The following is a 15,084-nucleotide window of genomic DNA, read 5'->3' as shown; positions in this document are numbered from 1 at the left end:
CGTTCTCACGTGTTTGCAATAAAATGCAAATCATAAAAAAAAAAATTTTTTTTTGCGTATGTGCGATGTGGGGGGGTCGATTTTTACAATCGAGTCGACCTACAATCGTGTAAATACGGTACTTATGACAACTCGAGTTTGCTCAGTTATAGTGATGAAACATTTGCAATAAAAAGCACAAGGAATATTTATGATCACACATTTAGTATCTTAATTAAGGCAGCAAAAATAATTGGCGCATGAAGCCACTATAAGTGTTGCCTGAAAGCATTGTTCTTTGCCTTCACAGCAAATAAAAAACGGTTTCTTTTGATTATGTAGGAGAAATCATGGAGAAGATTTGTAAAGAATGTTTAAATTGCATTTTATCTGATGCTAGGAACAAAGGTAATATCAACATCAGGCAATTTGTTTGTTCACGATATTACAATAAAATAGGTTAGACATTTTTCATTGTTTTTACGATAGAAACCTTTGCTTGACGGGTTTATTTATGAACTTAGAGAAACCACATATATATTGGGCTTGGTCCCTTATGTCTTCATTCAAGTGCTTTAGCGAGTTTCTTAAGATATCTAATCCTTTATTTCAACACAAAGGTTGGAGCTCCTTGGGTTAAAGAGCAACTCTGGTCAATTCCAAGAAATTTTAGTTAAGGGTTGATTATATATCCCGAGGTAGTAATAACGGTTCTACATAACCTCTTTAAATAAAAGTACAATATCCTTTTGCGTTATCTTTATTTAAAGCTTACCAAAACCGAAACCAAACCTTGCCAGCGGCAGGCAACATTGCTCCCGTATCATTATCTCCATGATCTAACAGCTCCAATCACGTGGTACAAATCACGACGTCACGTACCAGGCGGCGGGGTGCAGCTCGGTGCAAGGACGAAAGTGTTGTCCGCTACGATCAGTAGTCTGCTACACCCGACGACGCCTGCACTACGTGGCCACAGCCTGTGTTCTAGCGCAAAAAAAGGAGTTTTCCCATGGGCTTGTTTTGAAAACATTAGTAGTAAGTGAAGTTCTGTAAAGCCCACGTAAATATGTCAACGGGTTTGCAGAAGTGTGCCGTGCTCAACGTCGCAAACTGGCTCTTGCACGCGACGGGCGCTATTGGAAGTGACACATGCTTGCATAGAAGAACACGAATGCATGCAAGTTATGCTAATCTTGCAGCCAACGATAAGTGCGCTGCTAGCGCCGCCTTTAGGCTTCGCTTGAAAAAGTGCAAAACATGCAAACGAATCCCCCTGAGCGTCCCAAGTACAACAAAGATGGTGCAAGGCAGGCTGCGTCTACACGGTGGTATTGACTGCGCTGCTGGCTATGCCGCACCTCACCGGCTAGGATTAGCAGATTTTGGTAATTTCGAGCACTTCAAAATTTGTTTGCCAGTTTCATCCACTTTTAGGCGGAAGTAGATTGAAATATCTGGTGTGTGGTCTATTAATGCGGTACTCAAGAGAACTGAATTGTTTTCTTCGTTATGAAATTGAACTGGAGTTGCCCTTTAAGGGGGAACACTAGTCTTTAAAGTTTAATTTGGATTTTTTTAGCAAATTCAATAAAACCTCAAATATCTGGTTATTTCGACAATCAGTAAATTAGTCTTTCAGATAACTAAAACTCTCCTGCCTTTGTTTGCAGGAATAAAAAAAAAATTCCCAAGAAAAAATTGTTTAACACTTGGCAAGATAATACAAAGTATAATGAATACGATGTTGGAAGTACTTCCGAGAGTGAACCATTAATAGTGTTCGGACAACACATCGAAGTTCAGTGTTAAATGCGTGGCCGTCAACTAATAAACCAACTAATTCTTTAAACTTTAAAAAATTTCTCAAGACTTAAATTAAAAAATTTGCTCTCAACATTGTTAGAATCACATATTTTTCTCCATGTTGCAAAACACCGTGCATTTCTATCTGCTTTAAATGGTTAGATATCCCTACCCCAAATTCACAAGGAGTCTGAAATTTGTATTTTGAGAAAACATTATATATATATGTTGGAAACTTAGAATCAACTTCAATGCAAATTTAACCCACATAGATATTATAAATTGATATTATGGCACAAATATTGATCTGGAAGATTAAAAACATGGTCAATCATAAAAAAAGAAAAATACCTGGAGATTTCAAAATTCGTTTTCACAAAAGCGCATTTTTAGGGAAAAGACCTATGTCTTTTCTTAAAAAACTGTTCAAAACAGCTTGAGAGTCTCCGAGTCTGCGATATGTGATACCAAAAAGAAGAAAAGAAGTGCAGTGTTGCTGATGCCGGGTAAGGATCTACTTTCAGTGGCTGGCAACGCCCAAAATGTACAAAGCTCATACGATTCTGTTCAAATGAATAAAGATCTGTCTACACAGATTCGTAAAGTGATGTCTGGTATTTGACTTCAACCATACTTGCCGGAAGTCACCTCTCTGGCGCCCTTTAATTTAATTCGGAAGATTTTATAGAAGAAAAATGTCAGCTTTCACTGGTTGGGCCTGTCACTAATCTTATATCCCATGTACAGTCATGTCTCGTTAATATGGACCCCATTATAATGGATACCTCGCTATATGGACGCCATCTTCAGGGACAAACTGGGAAAATACATGCATTTTTGTCTCGTAAATATGGACAACTCACATATTGCAAGATTTTTTTGAGGAACGGAGGTATCCATATCAATGAGACATCACTGTATGTTGCAACAAAATGTCTGCATAATAAATAGTTTATTTACCAAGGTCAATATTCTGAAATTCTGTTAATGAGTACTTTGGCAGGGCCAATAAATTAATTTCCTACTTGGCCTAGAATGGACTCTCAAAAATTTGTTTAGCACAAATTTTCTTCAAGAAAACGAGCCAATACATATCACTTTTTGTTTAGATTTCCTGCATTATTACAGAACATTTTTCCAGTCTGCAAAGTTGACAAAAAGTTAGTGTCTGTGAAAACCAAACAGTAAGCAGTAAACTTACGAGTTTATCTGTTCTTTGCGATTCAGTACACTGTTATAATCAGGTTTTCGACCTGTTTTTTCACTATGCATCATGGGTCTTCGTCAGTTAACTTTCTTTTGAAACTGGTGTCATCGGGTACAGCTGTAGACGATGGCAATATTCTCAGTGCGTCAGTTCAGTCGTTTCCGACTGAACCTGGCCAAAATAGACTATCAACATGACCAAATGCATCATAAGATTTCTTAAAAAGAAAAAAGTGTGATTTAGCCTTGAAATTACTTTGTGGTTCTCAAAGTGCCAAAGTACCAGTTTCATAGGTTGTATTCTACAAGGGACACATTTGTGTCACAAAATTGAGCAAAAACGACAAAAACACTAATGCAGCTGCATGCATGCTGAAACCGAAACCAACCAAATTGAAGTCACCGAATGGCGACAACAGCGTCAGTGCCCCCTAGCCACTGGTCAGTAAACTACTGAGATGAAAAGGTCTATAGAGTTTGGGGTTGGTTCCAAAGTTTCCTTTCATGTTAAACAAATTGTGTTTGTGTTTCAGGTACTTTATCTGATCCTTATTCACAGTCTTCCGGAGTACGCCACGGAAACGATCTGTCTACTTTTATTTTTATTTCTTTTAAGTGATGCTTCACTTTGTGTTAAGATCTTCTAAATATTGCTATTTGCTGATGACATAAAGCTGCTTCGTTGTATTTGCTCCATTTCTGACGGCGTGCTTCTTCAGGAGACTCTTTGCAATGTTTAGGTGGTGTTCACATAACTCCCTTGTTCTGAACAAGCTGAAAAGGAAGGCGTCACTGAGCAGAAAGCATGACCCATCCGTATTTACACCTTAGACCAGGGCACGCAATCATTTGAGCAAAGTGCATTTCAACTCAGCAGCTACACCATAAAATATATTTAATAAAATCAGACACACAAAAACGAGGAGCAAAATACCTGGGATTTCAGTGAATCTGCGCCCTGCATATTCATCTTGTTCCACAGACTCATTCAAAACTCGCCGAAGAAAATATGGAAGATAGGACGTCGGAAGGACATGTCGACGTGGCAGACGTTCAAACGGAGATCCAAGACAGTCGCCAATTAAAGCGCCGACCATGCATCCTTGATATTTCGCTCGCATGCCGATCGATGTATTGGTTCTAGAATGACAAACGACAACAATGCTCTCTTTTTAACAAGCAAAGCTTCTGGAGGTCAAGTCATATTTCGTAAACAACAAACACCTGTTGTGGCGGTGCGGCCAATAACCATGTAACGTAACTAGAATTTTTTTTTGGGGGGGGGGGGGTTGAGGTGGCTTGGATGTCTATGACATGGGGTGCAGAGGAAGGTAGGATGTCAAAATGCAGGTGTATAATATAGGATTGGCCTGGGTTTTTCGGGAACGGGGTCTGAAATACTGTGCCTTCCTACTGGCTATGCCACTGCCGACAGCCATAGTGGTGGCCCTGTTTCTACATTCATGACCCAGTCACAATGCTGGTGTCCACTCTGGCCATTGCTCCCAGGTTGCACCTGGGTCACCAATGTAGATACTGATGTGGTTCTACCAAAATAACTGATTTCCTAACTGAGACAGCCATATCTTGGACGCTAAATGCGGACAATATGCGCACTCGGGTTATCAATGGAGAGACAACCTGGAAGCAGGGGCCAGGACGACTGCAAATATTGTCTGCACCTACCATTTTAAATTGGACATGTACCCATTAGTAAATTCAAGTTATTTTTAGTAGAACTACATTGGTAGATACACTATGTTCAAATTTGAACATGCCAATTACAGGATACAAAACACTCCCATACAACTGAAATTCCCTATCATGTGCCCCACACCTTAGTCACAGAAGGTAGCATTTGGCACATCTCGTCAAAAAGTTCCATTTTGCTGATAACCAACATTTTAATGGAAATAGACTTGCCCAGAGCCCTTCAGCCTTTAACCGGTTTCTCCCCGTAAATAAGATTAAAATATGTTTATTATTCTAATTAATCTAAAAAAATAAACTTCAGTATTTTCATTTTTGCATAGTTCTGCCACTCAACCAAACATGCCAATACTTTCTAGTCAAAAATGGACAGCGGAAGTGGTCACCAATTGTAATGGAGATAAATGGCCGTGTCAATTGTGTTCATATCTGATTTGGGAGCAAAGCATTCCGAATTGAAATCAGGCCTATGAATACCTTTAATTAAAAACAGAGAGTAAACATACGGAGGGACAGCTGTTCTGTCCGTCCCTATGTTTATTCTTTGTTTTCATTTAACTTCACCAATGCGCTCACGTCAAACTAAGAATATACCTTTCTTTCCCTTTTTCTAAATCTTGTGTATTTGATTGGATAGTTGCCTTTGTAAGTATCCTAATATACAGCCGAAGTGCCGACTTCGTTCAAGCACGCACTATTAACATTTCCCAAACTTGGGAATTCTGCAAACTATACGTTAAGCACCCGATCTGACCGGACAAGCGCCCATGTCTAGTCTAACCCAGTTTCAGTAAAAGTGGGGTGGGCATTTTCCCAGTATTTTACAGTAATTATTTACAGTTCGTCAATATTAATAATAATTCCCCTTTCACCTCTGTGGATTCTGGTGTACTGCAAGGTTCAGCAATGGGCTCATTATTGTTTCCAATTCATATTAACGATTTAGTAGACAACATTTTATCTCTAACCTGTATGTTCGCTGATGACTATGTTCTGTACCGTAATATAACTGACCAATTTGATACTTTATAACCAGGGTTGTAAAGTACCTAGGTACAAGTAACTGTAAATCGGGATCTAGGTACTTTTGTTGTACCTGAGGTACAAACCTAGGTACTTTCATTTCTCAGTATCTGTATCTGTATCTTAGGTACATTTTCCAGTAACTTGTAACTAAGTGAAGTTACTTTTTACAGGTACTTTTCTATTCACTTCGTCAAAATCATAGAAATACAATATAACATGTAACTGAAAATAAATTATAATTACAGTCGTAAAGCAAGTTAACATCACATAGTTTTTCCATGCAATAAATCGAACTGAAATTTTGCACTTTACAAAACTGAAAATGTTTGTGAAGAAAAAAAAACTGGGAGGACGATTAATCTTCGCCTTTAAAGGCCCGTTCACACTCTGCAACCGAGTACGACCGAGAGAGACCAGACCGGTTTTTAAGCCTCTTGCGATCTCTTAGGACCAGCTCCGCTGCCGCGCATTCGGTTCTAAGAGGTCGCAAGAGGCTTAAAAACCGGTCTGGTCTCTCTCGGTCGTAATCGGTTGCAAGAGTGTGAACGGGCCTTAAGAGTTGAACGCGATAGAGTTATCGGGCCCCGTTCGCATGGCCTTCTCAATCGCTTCTCATGCTCTTGAGTCACACAACGACCTAGTTCTTATGATACAACACTCCCGGTGCGATCGAGGAGCTTTTGCCAGTGCTTTGGTGCCAATTTACCCCGCAAGGTATATTTATGTGCTTGCTCGGCACGCGCAGACAACACTCGATGCCATAATGCCTTTACCCTGACACAGACAGACATCGAGGCACTCCAATGACGGCAGGATCGCAGTGCCATTCCCAAGCCCTGCGTTGCCTAGTCGGTAGCATGTCTGGCTCGCAACCGAAGGGTCGTGGGTGCGATCCTGCGTAAATTCTTCATATTTTTCTTTAAGGCAAATGAATTAGTTTATGAAGTGGGATCATTTGGAACATGCGGCGACCATTAATTCGTGTGTCTTTAACCACCTTCATTACACGCGTGACGTCACATTTCACATGAGCGTTGTGGGTTGTTTGAAATTCCCGCGCGAAGTCAAGTGGCTGTGACGTCACAACCCTATCGACCATTAGAATGGCAATCTGGGCTAGTTGGTTCATGATAGCTTTTAGGGCGCCGAAAATACACAAGGACAAGATACAAGAAAGGAGACGTGAACAAGGCGCACTCGCAACTAGCGTTTATGAAAAAAACACTCTCTTATATACTCATGGCAAACAACACAGTCATACTACTACACAGTCATACTACGTCCGGTGTAGCCCCCTTCGTAGAAAAGTGTGCTCTTTTGCCGATAGTGACACAGACGTGTCACTAATGCAGTCCTTGCCTTTTTTCTTTTATTTCGAAGGCCTCGTGCGGCTCCCTCGATATCCGATCGGCATATCTGGCCAAAAACCTTGTGTCACTAAATGACGGTGTGCAGGAGCAACGGGTGCAGTGCGTGGCGAGGTGTCCCGACGGGGTAGCCCGTGTAGCCGCAGCATGTTTGCGGGCGCGATCATTAAAGCATCTGCCCGTTTGGCCAATGTACGATGATCCGCATGACATGGGGATTTCGTATATGACGCCCGTGGCACATTCCGTGCACCTGTTGCGGTGCTTCGTATTGCAAGGATCTGCGGACTCACGGGGATTGTTGATTCTGCGACACAGTCTCGATAGTTTGTTTGGTGCGGAGAACACAATAGGCACATCGTACCTATCAGCAACCTTTTTAAGATTATGGGTTAGTGAGTGTACATAGGGGATTACCACCGGCCTCACTGCTGCTCTTTCACGGGGCTGCCTCCGTGTACCTTTAAACTTTATTATTAGGGTGTCCGCTACATCCACCAGAACTGTCTGCGGGTAGCCCGCTTTTTGCAACCTCGCAGCCTGTCTCGTGAAGCTCGCTTGAGCGGTGTGTGCACATGATCTTCTTAGTGACGCCTCGAGACAACTAGATGCAATTCCTCTTTTTACAAGTTTCGAATGGGCCGAGCTGAACGGAAGTATGCCCTTCTTAGAGCGTGGCTCATATGTCCAGCATATGTGAATTTCTTCAAGACTTAGCCTAAGGTCCAAGAACTGTATATGCCCGTTCACTGGCTCTTCATGCGTGAACGACAACCCATCCCCGCATGACCCAAATATGTCAAGCACTTCTTCAACCCCGCAGCTCGGTGCGTCAGCGGGTCTGCCGAGGACAAGAAAGTCGTCCACATATCTGAAGATGCGACACCGGTTCGCGTCGCCCAACCTCTCGGCTATCTTTCTTCTGCACACACTTAAAAAAATATTGGACAGTATCGGCGCAACAGAAGACCCGATGCATATTCCCCTTTTCTGCATATACATCTCCCCCTCAAAAGGGACAAACATGCTCTCTAGGTAAAATGCCAAAAGTTCCAAAAAATGATCAACGGAAATGCCACAAGAGGCTTGGAACAGTAGAACACCGTTTCGTTCAATGCACTCTCTGACAGACTCGAACAGGGGCTTGTGCGAACCGGTGTCGCATCTTCAGATAGATAAATTTAGCGTTAAAAGAGAATCGAAACATCCGAACTTCTCGAACTTTATGCAGAAAGAAATTCGAAATCTTCAAATTGTTCGAACTTCATGTGTATAAAAGTTTGAAGCGTTGGAAGTTTTCGAATTTTATTTCCAAAGAATTTCGAAATCTTTGAATTTATCGAACCTGAAGTAAAAAAATATTCGAAATATTCGAACCCGAAATTTTAGAAACCGTGAGAGCTTCGAACTTTTCGAATTCGGAACTCCACTGTAATCGAAAGTTGCGAATTTTTCTAATTCGAATCTCGGTCGGTACGAAAATATCGAAATTTTTCGAAATCGAACCTCAGTTCGCTTTGCAAATATCGAAACCTTTCGAAATCGAACTTAGGGTGGTTCGCGACATCCCTAGTCCCAGCGACAAGCGCCCCAGCATGACAAGTGCCCCAGCATCGCAGTCCCTGTCACTTTGCCTCTCCAGTGCCGGCTCCAGCTCTTGCCTCCGCAAAACAAACCAACACACACACACTGACAGCCGTCTATTTTTTTTATATTTGCTTTTTGTTTTCTGATGAAGTATTGCTTAGCGGCAAGAAAAAAATTGGTCGGAGCATAGGTTTACATGCTGCACAAATTCCCTTAGAACTACGGCCACAGCTGAAGAAACGACCACGGGCCTCTGCTGCATGACGATGTCGGGTGCACAAGAAGAGAATGCCCCTGGCTCGGAGTCCAGTAGAGGCAAATGTGCAGCCCCCGTGCCGCCATCTCCGAGGTGCATACGCAAAGTTGCGTGCGATTGGTTTTAACGCTTCGCCGAGTTGCGCGAGAGAGTCGCGTGAACTGCCTGTGCCGCAGAGCACGCGAGCTTGGCCGCTGTCCAGAGCGATGAGGGAAGATCGCGGAATCACGGCTGCCGGAGCAATGTTTATTACCGTTTTAATCAGACAAGAGTGCGTCGCATTGAAGCGAGCAAACCAGCAGATAAGAAAGGTGCGTGCGCACTGTACGTATCTCGGCAACAGACGGCGCGCCGTCAGGGGGCGAATGTCCTTGGGTAGCACGGTGATGCAATTCGGTCAGCGCAGGTGTTATCTGTGTGACGTCACTTCCGTGACCAAGTTTTCGTGACATTGACATTGCCCTCCCAACTTTGCACCACCCCCTCCAAAGCGCAGAGAAAAACTTGGTTCTACATCGAGAAAGCTTTTTAGCCTCTTGCCATAGTAAGGTACACTCCCGTTTCACCTTATGACAGACTACAGCGGACGCTACGAGCCATTACAGCCAATCCAGCACTGCGAATGTTTCATCTGACTGTACAACCTGAACATCGCTGCGCTTCTTTCGAAGTAACGGTGATGAGTTGAGCGTGTTGGTACACACTTGGAAAAAAGCCTAAACATAGAGAGAAAACAGGAGAGATGAGACAAGATGGCTGACTACCAACGAGTTTTAGTGAAAACTACAGTTTTAGTGAAAACTACTTCCCCCTTACGCTGCGGCGTCCTCCAGCAAAAACATTTTTAACATTTTTTTTTTTTTTTTTTTTGGGGGGGGGGGGGGGGGGGGGATTTTATTTTGGACTACGCCGTCAAGGATCGGGCACATCGAAGATTGTGTCAGTGCACCGTCTATTTGTCTAAACCATTCAGAGAATGATTTCTCCGCTGTGGCCCGCCCAACATATGGGCAGCATGAGCTGGAATGGGATAATGTGGATGAAATATTTTTCTCTTCTAAAAAAAGTTTCGGTGTACTTTTATTTTTATGTTAAAAATGTTTTTGCTGGAGGATGCGACAACATAAGGAAGAAATTTCCACTAAAACTCGTTGGTAGTCAATTGTCTGGTCTCATCTCTCCAGTTTTCTCTCTATCTTTCAAAGGCCACGCAACACTCGCACTACATTGGATTGACTCTTGTCGCTCATAGCGTTTGCTGCGGTCCATCATAAGGGGAATAGTGAAGTAAACGCCCCCGCGCCGACACGGCAGACGCCAAGTTCTGCTTCACACAGACGCAAAATTTATTTATTTGTTTCGTTGTGACTGACGTTTTCACATCACTCATTTGTTCAGTCAACGCTGCAGTGCCGACGTCACCGTCACAAATGTTTGACTTCGCACCACCACCCGAAAATATGTGTGCGGCTCACATTTTATTACGCCGAAACGTTTTCCAACAAACCGGTGACTGCCATATAAAATTACGGTTTCATTTCGGGTTCAACATAGCATGTTAGATTTCGGTTAGGGTTTCGTTCCGGTTCGGTCAAAAATAACGTTTTTTTTTTCCGGTTTTCGGTTCGCGTTCGGTTCGACACCCTCGATTGGTCACTGGATTGTTGGATCAACGTTCCGCAACATTCACATCTGATGCAGAGCGTCTGGTTTGGTCGGGTTTTCATGTTGTTTTTTTTTGTCGCCCGATATTCTGGAACGTCGGCGACAAAAAGACAGAAAGTGATCAATGCACGCCTCAATGCCTAGGCACTCCAGGGCATTGAGGTGCTCTTGTAACAGGAGTGCCCGAGAGCTTTCCGTGCAAATTGCACACTACAGAACTTCTTCAATAGGAGCTACTCACTTGTCCTTAGGTTGAGTACCCTTGGATGTTGAAGCCATGTCTTTGCCTTGATGTGGTACACCTCTCCTGAAATGAGTTAATATCTTAGTATGTGGGACACAGAAATTCGTTAAGAAAACTAGTTTGCACTTATTGCTAATGCAATCACAATCTGTTGCTGCCCTGTCATTGATGCAGCAAGACATGCTTCGCGCTGGCATCATACAGGTCTGCCATGGCCCCGACCTTAGCCCTGTTTTTGGTTCCCAAGTCCAGCTCAGAATCCCGCTTTATCCTCGACTGCTCATGACGGACTGCGGCGCTTTCTGCTCCCAAGTTCTCACCCTGGTCGTTCCCTCAGGCTCTCTGTGTGAAACCCTTGCCAGAGCATGCGTACCTTGCAAAGCTAGACTTGAGCGAGGCCTTCATTTCGCTACACCCGCAAACAAGACAAATGACGAATCTGCCTCAGTAAGCAATATTACCATTCCACGCAGCTGCTCTTTGGCATTCATCCTGCCCTTTTCAACATGCAACTGCTCACTACACTCACGAGGCTTGTGACTGAAACCACTGGACCCGGGCACACAATGGCAATTCTCTCTCTGCACACCCGGATCCGGAGGTCCTTGCCTCGCATGCGACTTGCATTGTTGCGCATTCTTCCACATTAACGAAAAAGGCACCAGTCTCCATGCCCATACAACATCTGGACATTTTGGAGTTCTGCACAGACAGGCGTGCAATAGTCACGCACACACCTGCCCGTCTTGCGGTCATCCCTCATTCCCTTGCTTCCCTCGATGGTCCACAACCTGCTCGCCATCTCTAGAGTTGCAGGTCACCTCGCCTTCTATATCTCACTATATGGATCTCGATACTTTCACCTCTTTTTGACGCCCTTAATCTAGAAGATTCTGTAGATGTCCGCTGGCTTTGTTTCATTCAGACCGTCTAGGCCACGCTCCCACACACCCAACTCCTCTGCCTCCCTTCCCTTTTCCGTCTGGGCAGATGCTTCATCGATTGGCTTTGGCATCATAACTCAGCACGCCATGAAAGCCCTCGTTGCACCATCACCCATCTACTAGAAAGCTCTGGCGTACTTTGGAGTGCCATAGAGTCGCCGCACAAGACCCTGCTGCACAACAACCAGGGCCTCTCTATGGCGCTCCGCTATGGCCACAGAACGAGATTTGACTGGAAGATATTGAATGCTATTTTTTATGTGTAAAAAAGGAGGCAATCAATAAAGTGGACTCCGACACACTCCAACGCTGCTGACCTGCCATCGTGCCTTTCACACATGTAAATTGTTGAATGGTGGCAGGCGGGTATAGAGCACTATATAGCTCCTACGGAGCAGAGTAGTGCAATCCTTTGATCCGCGTGTTTCACCGACAACATAGCCGACAGAGCAGCACGGTGCGAGTCACGTTGTACTCAAGGTTCCAGGAGGCGGCCCACCCTATGGGAGAATACATGGAGATTGACTCAACACAGCTGATTAAAAAATAAACGCCAAGTTCACACTTTTCGAAACTAGTCTGTCGTGAAGTTGGTAAAGCACTAAACACTTGATCAAAGTTTTAATAATATTGGATGCGTGTGCAAATTTTGCGAAGGCAATTTTCAAAGCAATGGCGTTTGAAGCAGACGACTGCTTTACCTAGCGGAGATGGACTTTATGGATTGGCCGGAGCGGGTCACGTGAACAATGTGACGTCGCCGTGTCGTCTGCTGCATAATGCTGCTCAGGCAATTTAAAAAAAGAAAAAAATGAAGTTATTTCATGGCGCACAACTTAGCGCAAATTATTGTAAACTATTCCCTTATTATTAGGGCGACCAGACGTCCCGTTTTGGCCGGGACAGTCCCGTTTTTGAGATCCGTTCCTGCCGTCCTGTCTTTTTGTCCCAATAAAGAATCATGTCCCGTTTTCAAGACATGATTCTTTTTTTTTTTTTTTGTCTATATAACTGAGCAGACTTTTACAACCGAGTCTTGTAGGATAAAGTCCTGCTTAGGAAACTTCAGTCGTCGGAAAAATACTCCCACACCAACGAAGGACGCGAAGCAGTGTGACTGTTCCCTAGACTTTAGGGCTTAGCGCAATATGGTAACGTTTTGAAATGAGAGCAGTTATTTCATTAAAATTTTCCCCCAATCTCAATCTTTAGCCCCCACCCTCCGCTGGGATGTCCCGTTGTCTACCTTGAGGAATATGGTCACCCTACTTATTATGTCAAAAACAGGTCGTTCCGTACATCCCCAAAATAATCAGGAAGCAGCGATTTTCTCACGTTCCCCATGTATTTGTGGCCGGAGTTGGAACCCCTGGGCGTTCGCCGCTAGTCGCCGAGACGGCGTTTTAGATTGGGCTACTCTGCTCCGAAGGAGCTATATAGTGCTTTAGGCGGGTAGGGTTGCGACGTCGCCAGTCCAAGCTCGAACATTGCTCAAGAGCAGCAGCTACTGCACGCCGGCACACTGTCAGTGTCTGCCCGTGGTTCTGGAACCGTGCCGAATAATCGTCTGAGAGGGAACTCTCGGCTTTGGTTCTGTACAAATGCCACACTGCACTGTAACAGTGGTCCTGTGAATAATCTCCAGGATGTGGTCACAGATACTGCCAAAGTTCGCAGCTACACGTGGCGGCATTTGGGGCTGGTGCCTGATCAAGGACTGTTGTAAGCCATGAATTAAAGGGGTACTACAACAAAACTAATGCCTATTTTATTGTCTAAATGTCAACCATGTTCCAGCCACATCACAAAGAAGCCAATCTTTTGTACCCCTTTATTTTAACAGACTGCACCTTGTGGACGTTCCCAAAGCTACTTCGAATGTCGTTACGCCCCCCTTCCTATAAAATCATCACCGCTCCAACGGAAGGAGGGCACTGAGCTTCAAACGCACATAAGCGGAGGCAAGTCCCTTTTTCACCTCCGCTGGCATTGCTGAGCCAGCAATGGGGCATTTCGAACGGCTAGGTTGTAATGCGTTGATGTTGGCCCAAGTGGTGAAGCTCACATCCACGCCAGCCTTCCTGTAGCCTTGCCCATAAGGCAAACACGACGTCACAAGCTTGCTGGAGGCTTCGAATCTCCCGAAAGGCATAACACTCTCCGATGGCTGCTCTTGGAGCGCTCTCTCGAATCGGTCGTTTGTAATGAAAAATATTGCTATCTGTTCAAAATATAATGTGCGACTGTCATTAGCAGATTTCATTGATCATAATTATAATACAATTAAATGCAAAGGGGCAAGCGAGCTGGACAATAATGATGGAAATAATCCCTGGAGAAGGGGAACAAGAGGAACAAGGGACAAACATAAATGTTCAAACACAGCTAGGTGACTGGTGAGTGACCGAAAAAAATCCGCCTGGTCCGGGTATCGAACCCGGGACCTCTCCATTACAAGTGGAGCGCTCTACCAACTGAGCTAACCAGGGGTTAGACGTCAGTAGAGCAAACGGGTTTTATCAGCTGCCACCAGTCTAACACCAACAAGGGTGAAGCTTGCAATTTAATGTTATAATTATAATGCAATTAAATGCAAAGGGGCAAGCGAGCTAACCCCTGGTTAGCTCAGTTGGTAGAGCGCTTTACTTGTAATGGAGAGGTCCCGGGTTCGATACCCGGACCAGGCGGATTTTTTCGGTCGCTCACCAGTCACCTAGCTGTGTTTGGAGATTTATGTTTGTCCCTTGTCCCTCTTGTTCCCCTTCTCCAGGGATTATTTCCATCATTATTGTCCAGCTCGCTTGCCCCTTTGCATTTAATTGCATTATAATTATAACATTAAATTGCAAGCTTCACCCTTGTTGGTGTTAGACTGGTGGCAGCTGATAAAACCCGTTTGCTCTACTGACGTCTAACCCCTGGTTAGCTCAGTTGGTAGAGCGCTCCACTTGTAATGGAGAGGTCCCGGGTTCGATACCCGAACCAGGCGGATTTTTTCGGTCGCTCATCAGTCACCTAGCTGTGTTTGGAGATTTATGTTTGTCCCTTGTCCCTCTTGTTCCCCTTCTCCAGGGATTATTTCCATCATTATTGTCCAGCTCGCTTGCCCCTTTGCATTTAATTGCATTATAATTATAACATTAAATTGCAAGCTTCACACTTGTTGGTGTTAGACTGGTGGCAGCTGATAAAACCCGTTCGCTCTACTGACGTCTAACCCCTGGTTAGCTCAGTTGGTAGAGCGCTCCACTTGTAATGGAGAGGTCCCGGGTTCGATACCCGGACCAGGCGGAT

General features: G+C 44.2%; 1 protein-coding gene across 3 annotated transcripts in view; it reads right to left on the bottom strand.

Annotated features, from left to right (window-relative positions):
- Nucleotides 1-15,084, bottom strand: part of LOC8052080 (ADP-ribose glycohydrolase ARH3) — an 83,014-nt gene that overhangs the window by 40,078 nt on the left and 27,852 nt on the right. For all 3 annotated transcript variants that reach the window (XM_040501615.2, XM_029969225.2, XM_040501614.1), the window contains 2 exons: nt 10,844-10,909; nt 3,926-4,131 (listed from right to left, as the gene is read on the bottom strand). In XM_040501615.2, coding sequence (XP_040357549.1) covers nt 3,926-4,131; nt 10,844-10,909 — 272 coding nt within the window. The remainder of the gene's footprint in view (nt 1-3,925; nt 4,132-10,843; nt 10,910-15,084) is intronic.

The sequence above is a fragment of the Ixodes scapularis genome, unplaced genomic scaffold (assembly GCF_016920785.2).
Source record: "Ixodes scapularis isolate PalLabHiFi unplaced genomic scaffold, ASM1692078v2 PGA_scaffold9__187_contigs__length_104089568, whole genome shotgun sequence".
In the NCBI taxonomy this organism is placed as follows: Eukaryota; Metazoa; Arthropoda; class Arachnida; order Ixodida; family Ixodidae; genus Ixodes; species Ixodes scapularis.
The sequence above is the reverse complement of the archived record's forward strand: the minus strand, read 5'-3'. Positions and strand labels throughout refer to the sequence as shown.